General features: G+C 36.6%; 1 protein-coding gene across 1 annotated transcript; it reads left to right on the top strand.

Annotated features, from left to right (window-relative positions):
* Positions 1 to 72: 72 nt before the first annotated feature.
* Positions 73 to 1017, top strand: LOC100954131 (olfactory receptor 52B4-like). Its single transcript, XM_003781376.1, has one exon. The coding sequence runs from the start codon at positions 73 to 75 to the stop codon at positions 1015 to 1017; it is 945 nt and encodes a 314-aa protein (XP_003781424.1).
* Positions 1018 to 12217: the final 11200 nt, after the last annotated feature.

The following is a 12217-nucleotide window of genomic DNA, read 5'->3' as shown; positions in this document are numbered from 1 at the left end:
TCTTTGAGTGTAATCTGACTTTTCTTCTATTTCTGTAAATAGGAGGTGAGGACCTTAAATATTTTGCCAGGCATGACCACTTTAAACCACACTGGTGTTAGCCATACAGTCTTCCGTTTACTGGGCATCCCTGGCCTAGAGGACCAGCATATGTGGATTTCCATCCCCTTCTTCATTTCCTATGTGACTGCCTTGCTCGGGAACAGCCTGCTCATCTTCATCATCCTCTCAAAGCGCAGCCTCCATGAGCCCATGTACCTCTTCCTCTGCATGCTGGCTGGGTCAGACATTGTTCTCTCCACATGCACAGTACCACAAGCTTTGGCCATTTTTTGGTTCCATGCTGGGGAGATCTCCCTGGATCGTTGTATTACTCAGGTATTCTTTCTCACTTCCATTTTTATCTATGAGTCAGGGATCTTGATGGTGATGGCATTTGACCGCTACATTGCCATTTGTTACCCACTGAGATACACCACTATACTTAGACATTCACTTATTGGGAAAATTGGTGTGGTTGTATTTGTGAGAAGTTATGGTACAATTTTTCCCATAATATTTCTTCTGAAAAGATTGACTTTCTGCAAAAACAACATCCTCCCAAACACTGCCTGTAAGCACATTGTCTTGGCCCGGGTTTCCTGTGATGACATCCGAGTAAACATCTGGTATGGTGTTTTTGTCCTACTGTCCACTGTTGTCTTGGATGTTTTGCTAATTTTTATTTCTTATGTGCTGATTCTTCGCACTGTCTTCCACATCCCTTCCCAAGATGCTCGCCGCAAAGCTCTCAATACATGTGGCTCTCATGTCTGTGTCATCATCCTCTTTTATGGACCTGGCATCTTTTCAGTGCTTACGCAGCGGTTTGGACGTCACATCTTACCCTATATTCATGTCCTGCTGGCCAATGTCTACATTTTGGTTCCACCTATGCTAAACCCCATCATTTACGGGATCAAGACCAGGCAGATCCGGGATCAGGTGATTTGTGTATTCTTTACAAAGCAGAAATGAATGTCATAAGGAAAATAACATTGTGATTTTCTCAATAATTCTCTCTGTGCATCATGTAAACTTTAGTATTGGGACGTGGAGAGGTATGGCTGAGAAACTAGTCAAATGTCTCCATCTCCTGGTGTCTCATCTAGAGCAATTTTATTAGGGCCATTTTAGTTCTTGTTTCTTCCAAGAATTTTTCTCATTCACAGAGTTAAGAACTATATTAATTTACTTCTCTAATGATACTTGTATCACTTTTACTTTAGAATGAAAATTGGAATAATCAGAGGCAGCAGTTCCTTCTGCATAATAGCTGAAATATTATTTTCTCACATTTTTAATGCTTTGAATAGCTGTACTTTTATTACTCTCACAGACATATCTTCTGCTATTTTCCCTAGTATACTCTAACTATTTAAATTTTTGCTTTTCACAGAAATTATTATAAAATTCATTTGCATCTTATAGTTTAATATAAGTTGATATGTGTATGTGTATATACAATTTACTTCTGTCTCTTGGAGCACAAAACATTGTAGTTTAGTATTTCTTATGCTCATGGCATTTTTATTCATACTGTTAATTATTAATTTTTTATCTATTTTTAAATTTTTTTTATTAAATCATAATTGTGTAAAATTATGGGGAACAATGGGAACAATGTGCTGATTTGATATACAAATGTAGAATGCTTAAATCAAACTGATTAACATAGCCATCATCTCACTTACTTATTTGTTGTGGTCAGACATTTTTACTCTACTCTTAGTAGTTTTGAAATGTACCATTGCATTGTGCACAATAGGTAAGGTCCCACCAAAAATCCTCCCTCCTCCCATTTTTCCCCTTCCCATCTCCCTCTTCTCCCCTCCTTCTTATTCGACTATAGTTGTGTTTTGTCATTCATATGCACATGTAGGTTATGATATATCGGTTTCATAATAAGTATTGAGGACATTGAACACTTTTTTTTTTTTTTTTGGACAGAGAGTCTCATTATGTCACCCTCCGTAGAGTATTGTGGTGTCACAGCTCACAGCAACTTCAAACTCTTTTAGGCTTAAACAATTCTCCTGCCTCAACCTCCCAAGTAGCTGGGACTACAGGCACCCACCATAACACTGGGCTATTTTTTTGGCTATAGTTGTCATTGCTGTTTGTCATTGCTGGACTCAAACCTGCCACTCTCAGTGTATGTGGCTGGTGCCCTAGCCACTTGAGCTACAGGTGCCAGGATACTTTTTCCCCCTTCTTGAGATACTTTACTGAAAGAGTATGTTTTGGTTCCATCCAGGTAAACATAAAAGTTGTAAAGGCTCCTTATTTTGTGGCTGCATAGTATTCCATGGTATACATATGCCATCATTTGTTAATCCATTCCTGAGTTGAGCATTTGAGCTCTTCCATGACTTGGCAATTGTGAATTGGACTTCAGCAAACATTCTGGTGCAAATGTCTTTGTTGTAAAATGATTTTTGATCATCTGGGTAGATACCTAGTAGAGGAATTGCAGGATCGAACAGTAGGTCAACTTTTAGTTCCTTGAGAATTCTGCAAACTTCTTTCCAAAAAGGCTAAATTAATTTGCAGTACCACAAGTGGTGTAGAAGTGTTCCCTTCTCTTCACATTCATACCAACATCTGTAGTTTGGGGATTTTGTGATGTGGACTAATCTTACTGGAGTTAGGTGATGTCTCAAAGTGGTTTGATTTGCATTTCTCTGATGATTAAGGATGTGGAACATTTTTTCGTGGTTTTGTTTTTTTTTGTTTTTGTTTTTTTGCCATTTGCCTGTTATCGTCAGAGAAGTTTTTGTTCAAGTCTCTTGCCCACAAGGAAACGGGGTTGTTGGTTCTTTTCTTATTGATTAGTTTGAGTTCTCTGTGAATTCTAGTTATCAGACCTTTGTCAGAAACATAACCTGCAAAGATCTTCTCCCATTTTGAAGACAATCTGTTTGCTTTACTTACAGTGCTCTTGGCTGTGCAGAAGCTTTCTAGCTTGATAGGATCCCAGTAATATATATTTGGTGCTGCTTCAATTGCCAAGGGGTCCTCCTCTTACTGTTTATTATTATTATCATTATTATTATTATTAGAGACAGAGTCTCACTCTCTCACCCTGAGTAGAATGCTATAACATCATAACTCACAGCAACCTTAGTTTCCCAAGTACTCTGGACTATAGGCAAACATCACAAAGTCCCACTAGTTTTTTGATTTTTAGTAGAGACAGGGTCTCACTCTTGCTTAGGCTGGTCTTGAACTCCTTAGTTCAAGCAATCCACCTGCCTTGGCCTCCTAGAGTGCTAGGATTATAAGTGTGAGCCTCTGCGCCTAGCTTTATTTCTGGCTACTTTTAAGATTTTCTTTTGTCTATTTTTTTTTTCAAAATGCTTATTATCTTATCTCAGTCTGTGGCTTACTTTGCAGATACTCTACTTGGGCTTGTCTAAGTTTCTTAAATATGTGAGTTTCATTAGTTTTGAAAACTTTTCAGCTATTATCTCCCTGAACATTATTTCTGCCTCATTTTCTTTCTCCTCTCCCAGTATGTGATAGTTTGAATGTATTATATGTCTTATGTTACTTTATTATCTTTTATCACTATGTTTTCTTCTTCCTAACTTTCATTTGTTATATTTTATCACTCTATTTTGCAATTCACTAGTCCACTTCTGTTCCTTAAAGCTATCTATGTAACTTGGCCATCAAAAGTTTATTATCGCATAATCACATCTTTTGGTTCTATAATCTCCCTTATATTCAGTTCTAATTTTTTTCCAGATCCTAATTCTCTGGATCAATCTTTCATGCTTTCAAATACCTTCAGCATTTTTTTTGTACTTTAAAATTTTGTACCGTTAAAATTCTCTAATCCTCATCTGATAACTCCAGTTACTATATCATTTGTCATTCTGCTTTTCTTTTCAGTTTTTGTCCTAATCACTGGTCACAAGGATTTTCCTTTTTACATCTAGTAGGCTTTTATTTCATGCTTTATATTCTAATAAGAAATCTAAAGAGACTGTAGTTAGTGTTATCAGAAATATTTCCCTACTTGTGTTATTCAGATAAAGGGAGCAGATAATCACTTTTCTCCAAATAGGACGTGGGCTGAGGTGAGGTGACTTTCAGTTTTGGTTTAATAAGTCTTTGTCTTCCTTGCTCATATTTCTAAACAAAAATGTTTCACATATTTTGATTAAGACCCTGAAAGACCTTTTTCTCCTTATTCTGTAAAATGCAAAATATGTTAAATATGTAATAATAAGTTACATTATGGAAAACTCTTAAATTGCTATAATTTTCAGCTATTAAAAATTAGTTAAAATGTCTCCAATGTAATAAAAAACTTGTTAGATATCTGTGCATTAAAAAGTATAGATGATTTTGTATAGAGTTTAATGTAAAAGTCCAAGACATGTAAAAAGTTCAAGAAAGAGATAAACAGAATTATACCACAAAGACAAGAGTGATAAAAGGAAATGCTTTATGCATTTAAATGTTTTTCCAATAGTCTACAATGAACGTTTTATACTTTTGCTCTTAAAAAGAACAGTTATTTTCCTATAGTAACTGTTATGCAAGTAGTGTTAATAGATACAGTAGGTACACCGACGAATAGGGAAAAAATAAACAGATTCACACTGATAGACACACAGAAAACTCATAAGTGTGCATGAGATATAACAATGGACATTAAAATGTATTAACAATGCAGTACTTCAAGAAATTGGTGACTTTTACAATCATTTTATTTTCATTAGTCTGAATCAGCTAGTCTTAAAGAGTGATCATAATTTAGCCAAGTAAAAAATTAATGTTACATTATTTTATTATAAAAATGTTTAAATATAATGACAATTTGAAATAGTTCTAAGATAATCAACTATATGCTGAGCACCTAATTCTTCTGAACAGTCATATCTCCAAGTATATGTGTGGCAGGGGGAGTCAGGGACTAACTCCACCAAATTTTGGGGGGATATTTGTTTATGTGGGGAAAAAAGTGATCAGATTGTACCTCCGTAGATGCTTCTTTACTTGCAGTGGGGTTACATTCCAAAAATCCATTGTAAGTTAAAGGTATTTAAATTAAAATTCATTAAATATATATTATCTACCAAATATCAAGCACTTTAAACATAGAACACTTAATTAGCCTATAGTTGTACAAAATCATCTAATACAATGTCTACTTTATAATAAAGTATAAGCAATATCCCATGTAATTTATTGAATAAAATATTGAAGGTGAGAAACAGAATGGTTATATGAGTTCTTAAGTATGGTTTCTACTGAATGCATATTGCTTTGGCACCATCATAAAGTCAAATATTGTAAGTCAAACCATTGTACCTACAAGTATCAATATCTGCATGCATCCATCAATCTATGTTATTTTTGATGCATGAACATGTAAATGTTTTCAAATAAAAATTGAATCAATGTGTATACAGCAATGGAAAATTTGAGGGGTGATATGTAACGGAACAAACAAGGGAGGGAAAAATAAAGTTGGCCTTGAAGGGTCAGCAATAAATGCAGAATAAGCAATAAATCAAGGAAAGAAGGTAGGTACTACTGGAAGTTGCATTGGCAGAGCCAGAGGTGTGGAGGACCACGGCATGACCAAAGATAGGTGTAGGGTGACCAAGTAATGTTCTCTGCTTGAGAACCATTTTTTTGTAAAAGGTGAAAAAAAATGTTACAGAAACAACATTTAGCTAGATGCCTAATACACTTATTATATTTGCCATCTAGAGGAATTATTGAGATATTCTTTCCTGATAGCAAATAGTAAGAGACCCCCAATTCCCTTCCCATAGTGGCATTCCCAGAATCTATAGTCTTTTCTGGACTTGGGGATCACCAACTCAGGATATTCAGATTCTTGAGAATTTCTACCAGCACCCACTCTCTTATGACTGATCAATTCATTCTCTCATTCATTCATTTATTCATTTAATAATATTCAATATTTAATGAGGTCCTAATAAGTGACAAGAACTGTTGTTACTGATAAAACAGTGAAGAAACATACAAAATTCCTTTTATTTTACCAGAACATATTCCTTGGAAGAATATGAAAGATAAAGTATGTAAGCAAGACTGACAGTCAGATCTGTGTAATGATTTGCTGTTACCCTAAGCAGCATCAAAATTATATGTTGTAGAGAAAAACAATGAATGAGAAAAGCTTAGGGGACTGGGCATGGTGGCTCATGCCTGTAATCCTAGCAGTCTGGAAGGCCAAGGCAGGTGGGTTGCCTGAGCTCACAGGTTCAACCCAGCTTGAGCTAGAGTGAGATCTTGTCTCTAAAAATAAGTAGCCAGATGTTGTGGCAGGTGCCTGTAGTCCCAGCTAATCGAGAGGCTAAAATTGCTTGAGACAAGAGAATCGCTTGAGCCCAAGAGTTTGAGGTTGCTGTGAGCTATGATGCCACAGCATTCTACAAAGGGTGACAAAGTGAGACTGTCTCAAAAAAAAAAAAAAAAAAAAGGTTTAGCATGTGGGAATGAGGTCACAAGGATTTGTAATTTTAAATAGCAGGATTGCAGAAAGCATCATTGAGAAAATTTTAATTGAGAAAGAACCCAAAAGAGGCAATGGACCAAGTCATGCAGAAATCTTGGCAAAGGAGAATCTAACCAGAGGAAATAGCATGTGCAAAGACTTCAGAAGAAGATTCCTTGGCATATTTGAGGAACAACCAGGAAACAGAAATAGTAAAAGCAGAATGAAGAAAGAAGAAACAAGTATGATATGAAGCCAGAGACAAGACCAAGTAGGACTTTTAAATTCTTGGAAGAACTATGCCCTTATATTGGAGAAGCACTGTTACCACCTGAGAATTGAGCCAGACTGGGAGTTTCCCTGTGCAGGGACTTTCTCCAACTCCTGGGGGTCTGGCAGATAAAGAGAGAAAGCGTGCCATGAAATTTACACACACATAGTGTTTTGACTCGTGAGAGACTACATGGTATCAGCCCCTAGGGAAGCTAACAGGCACTGCTGCAACCAGAATCTTCAAGGCCTTTTATTAGGGATTTGGGGGTCATGCACACACACAAGGCAAAACATGAGAAGGTAACAGTTTCATGTTTTGATTAAATAAGCAGTCTTTTGTTCAAGGAAGAAAGCTATCAGATTGAAAGACACAGGAACACTAAACTACAGATCAAAGAGTACTCTGGGTAAGATTTAATGAGAGAAAGTTACAGCCTACAGATCAAGATGGCTGCAGCTATAGGGTAGTTATCACTTACTTTGTGGCATTATTATATACTCTAAGCTGCTGATCTCTACCTAGACATTTCCCAGACCTTTTCCCATTGACTCTCCTAGGCATTCCAATGCTGCCTGGCCACCATAGATGTACATTGCAGTGGAGGACTGAGGGTTGGGACCATAACCTACACAAGATCTTGCAGGTGCCAGCCTACTCTCTCACCCACAGACCACTGAGTTATTGTCACCAGAAAACTGATAATTTCTCATTTCTATTTGGATAGTATCACTCCAAAATAGCAGGATGATTTGGGGGTAACAAAATTAACTTAGATGGGGCTGATGGTTGCAAATTTTTGACTATATTATACTAAAACCACTGCACTAATATACTTTAAAAAGATAAATCATTCATGAATCTGAATATACCTTTTACAAAATGAAATAATAGAATGAAAATATGTAATGTGTGTGCATGTTGTGGTATAAAGATAGACAGAAGGACCCCAGTGGGAAGATGGTGAGTGATGTAGAATCTGAGGAAAAGATAAGACCTGAGGATGGGACTGAGCAATTTGAACATGAAAATTGTCTTCAATTGCTAAGAGGAAGGTTCTAGGGGAAGAGGTTTGGTAGTAAAAGAATTTTCACATAGAATATATTACATTTGAGATGCTCATTAGATATAAAAACAGTTGAAGAAGATCCTTACAAGTGTAAGTCTGAAGAATAAATGAGAGGATAGGATATAAAATTGGAAGCTCTATCTGCATACCAATTCATCAAAAGTTTTCAAAATGGAGAGATCAGAAATGATTATTGATAGAGAAGACTAGCGGTCTAAGGATGAGCTCCAGGAACTCTGTTGTGAGGAAGTCAAGGAGTTGAAGGAAACCTATCAACAGAGTCTCAGGAGCAGTCATGAAGATTATGGGAGCACAGGAGGGAGGATGAGGAAAGATTTTCAAGGAGGAGAGGATTGTTGAATGTATCAAAATGTTGATATCACATCAAATAAAGCAAAGGTGGACATTGGCCATAGATTTAGCAGTGTGGAGAACTTTCATGACTGTAACAACTGGAAAGGTGTGAGTAAAGGCAGCAGTGGATTGAGATCAAGAAAAAAGAGAAAAGTGACATTCTAGCTTACAAGTGGACCCAAAGTCCTTGTCTAAACTGGAGAAACAAAGTGGTAGTTACACATGAATGTGGATTAAAGGGTTATTCTTAAACTTGCTTGTATTTCACTATTGTTTGTATCAGGGAAATAATGATATAAACAAATGGGAATGATCTGGTAAAGAACAAAGTTGAAGATACACAGGTTATAGGGGAGAATGACTGGAGAAATGTCCTAAGCTTGATGAAAGGAATGGCAGAAATAAAGCCACTGAATGTAGAAAACACACTGAAAAGGAATAGTTCAGCAATTAAAAGAAAGGCCACTGTCAGAAGTTCATCTTACTCAATTCTCCAGTCTAGGGATATGGAGGTAACAGAGACTTAGAGGGGTGAACTAGTCTAATTCTTACCTACATTGCTAAGAAAGCTAACTAAGCCAATATAGGCATTAATACTTGATGACTAATTAGAGGTTTAAAAGAAACATGCGCCAAAACCTCCCTGATGCACTTACCTTATAGACACTAATACATGAAGTCATTTTTTTTATTAAATCATAGCTGTGTACATCAATGCAATCATGGGGTACAATGTACTGGTTTATATACAATTTGAAATATTTTTATCAAACTGGTAACATAGCCCTCACAGCATTTTCTTAGTTACTGTGTTAAGACATTTATATTCTACACTTAGTAAGCTTCACATGTACCCTTGTAAGATGCAATGTAGGTGTGATTCCACTGATTACCCTCCCCCCATCCCACTCCTCCCTCTACCCTTTCCCCATATTCCTGGGCTATGATCGGGTTATAGCTTTCATATGAAAGCTATAAATTGGTTTCATAGTAGGCTGAGTACATTGGATACTTTTTCTTCCATTCTTGAGATACGTTTTTAAGAGGAATATGTCCCAGCTCCATCCATGTAAACATGAAAGAGGTAAAGTCTCCATCTTTCATTAAGGCTGCATAATATTCCATGGTGTACATACATGAAGTCATTTAAGGGATTTGTCATTTGCCTCCTCTCAAATACTGTTGGTAAAGCTCATGGCAAGTATAGATAGAATTTCTTAGAAATGTGGGATGTTAGTTTCCAGCATTACAGTCTTTTCTGTTTTGTACAGAATACATGAACTAGTTAAGTGTTGTTTCTGTGAGTCTTAAGCTCATAAAAAGTGGGAATTAGCGTAGGAGATACTGGCAAGAGGACATGGAGATAGGTGAGATGTTACATCTAAACTGCTGAGTAATGGTTGTGAAGATGCCTGGTCCACAATGGAAGAAGGACACAGACACATGGGAGCCATAAGTATAGAGAGCTTTGTGGTGAGTATCTTGAGAAAGTTTGCAGAAAACAGTCCATCTAATTAGCAAACAGGAAATAAAAATTACTGCAATATCTAAGAGCAATATGGCATTAGATTACAAAAACATAATAGATATTAACTAGACATCATCACAGGAAATTTGGGTCAAGATATTATGTTTACAATGTCAATAGAAGGATGTTATATCTAATAAAATCTATCTTTTCAGTTGAAATATTAGAAAATGGAAAGCCTTTTGGATAGATTAAGCTTGTAGCTGAGTGGAGCATAAAGAACAGGGGAAAAAATGGCAAACCCTGAAATCCACTGAAACAGTTATTCTTTTCCCTAGTAAGAGAAATTGATATATTAATGCATTACTATCATGGTGAAATAGGATCACAAAAGCAACTGTTTCAATTACCTTGTCTGTGTAAGTCATTTGATGTAAAAGTGTTATTCTGGAACAACAAAGGCAGAAGATGCTATTCTGGAATGGTATTATATTTCAGAACAGGAAATTGAGGCTTAACAATCTTTTCACGGCTCTCCAAAGGACAGCTGAGATTTGAATCTTTTCTAAATTAACTATTCATAAATTACAATCTGTTAAATGGGTCAAAAGAAAGAGACCTTTTGGAACTAATGACATGGATAAGTTCTTTTGACTAGAGTTGGGGGGTGAGGATTGAGGGATGAGTTAAACAAAGACAGCCCCAGACCTGGTGACCATGCCCAATCCCCTTTACCACAGAAGAGTGTGAATGATATTTTAAAAGTTTTATAATTCTTTCTATTTGAAATTCCAACACTTTTATATTTGCTTCTTTTTTAATGTCTTTTTAGGCTATGGAAATAAAATTCTAGGAAAGACTTAAAATGCTGTGCACATAGTATCTGGGCCAGCTGAAGGCTGAAAGGTTGAGAAATGGCTCTGCTGTCTGAGATATTATGTAACAGGAAAACAGCTACTGACCTGGGGAGAGTCCAGTGGGCCAAAACTGTAAGACAGAATAAAAGGTTAAATTGCTTCAGATCCTAGAAGAAATGCTGATAGTTTAATGCCAGAGCACTCATTATTCCCTCAAAGAAGCATAAATACTCCATAAAAGGAGTATTTCTTACTCTCAGCTCTAAATTCTGTGTTCCAGACTTTCTCTCACACCCTAATCTTCATTGTTGAATGTGACAATGTATTTGCAGGAGATGAGCTTGGTGCAGAGCACAGGCAGTGAGTTCAGAGATCTAAGGGATGGAGACACACACATAAACTGTCTGCATCTTTGCATTTATTCAGTGCCTAGCATGTAGTACTAAGTACAAATGATCATTTATTCCCTTGCCTGTAAGGTTGTATTCTCTGTTCTTTCAAATTTCACTTTCAGAAAATTTAATTTTCCAGGAAAATGCACTCCTGTTTTTATAGTTCCCTTAGGAAATGACCGAAAGTGTATTGAGGATAAAATCATGAGGATGGAGCCTAGGAGAGGCTTGTGAGGATGAACCTGCTGTGAGCAGTTGAAGTATCATCAAGTGAGTCTGTGACTACACAGCCAGTATAAGAGCATATGGTTCCCCAAGGAAAGTCACCCTTATGAAAAATGTAGAAGAAATAAAAGTAAATGTAAAAATGCCATAAAAGGGTAGATGTGTGCACCACTGTGCTGACAAATTAATATGAGGAAAGGAGATGAAGACAAAGAAAATAAGACTTAAGTAACTTAAAAGAGAAGCTGAAGACAACCAGCTCATAGAAATTGATGGACATGGTATACTTTGGGAGTAGCCAAGAGGACTTTTCTCTGGGTAGAAAGAGAACACAGACTGAGGAGCTTGCCTACTGGGGGCTATTCTCCGAGTGAAGTCACAAGAACTAGAGTGTGTAACTCAAGGTCATGTCAATGATGTCTCACATGTCTTGGGAAGGCTTCTGCAGCCCTGATCCAGGCACCTTTAGCCCTCTGGGCAAGTCTCCTCTGTCCCCCTGATTTGTGCTGCTGAGTCAGCACAGGGCCCTCTCACACTCCAGCAGGATGCTGCAAAAGAGCCTTTTTTTTAAATTTGTATTTATTTATTTATTTGGGGGGTCAGCCAGTTTACCAACACACTACTGGACCAGAGTCACAATTATGAACTTCTCCAAGAGAATGGAAAGTGTGTTTTTTAATAGACCTGCAGGCCCATGAGTCTCTGTTTTTATTTTTAAGTCTATTTTTTCTTTGTTGTTCTGATTTTGTAATTTCTATTGTTCTAAATTTGAGTTCAGTAATTCTTCCTCTGTTTCCTCAATTCTAATGTTCAATCTGCTATGGAGTGTTTTCAAAAAATAATTGGTTGCATTTATTTCAGTCTTAAAATCTCTCTTTGGTTTCTCTTTATATGTTGTTTCACTTTGATGAGATCCTCTATTTCATTTGTTTCTCATATATTTTATGATAGCTGCTTTGAAATTTGTGCTGGCTAATTCTTTTTTTTTTATTATTTCTTATAGGATAACTATTTACAATGATGCAATCATGGGGTACAGTGTGCTGTTTTCATATACA

This window comes from Otolemur garnettii, unplaced genomic scaffold (genome assembly GCF_000181295.1).
Source record: "Otolemur garnettii isolate 467f Iridium unplaced genomic scaffold, OtoGar3 scaffold00001, whole genome shotgun sequence".
NCBI classification, from domain to species: domain Eukaryota; kingdom Metazoa; phylum Chordata; class Mammalia; order Primates; family Galagidae; genus Otolemur; species Otolemur garnettii.
This window is presented reverse-complemented; position numbering and strand designations above follow the sequence as displayed.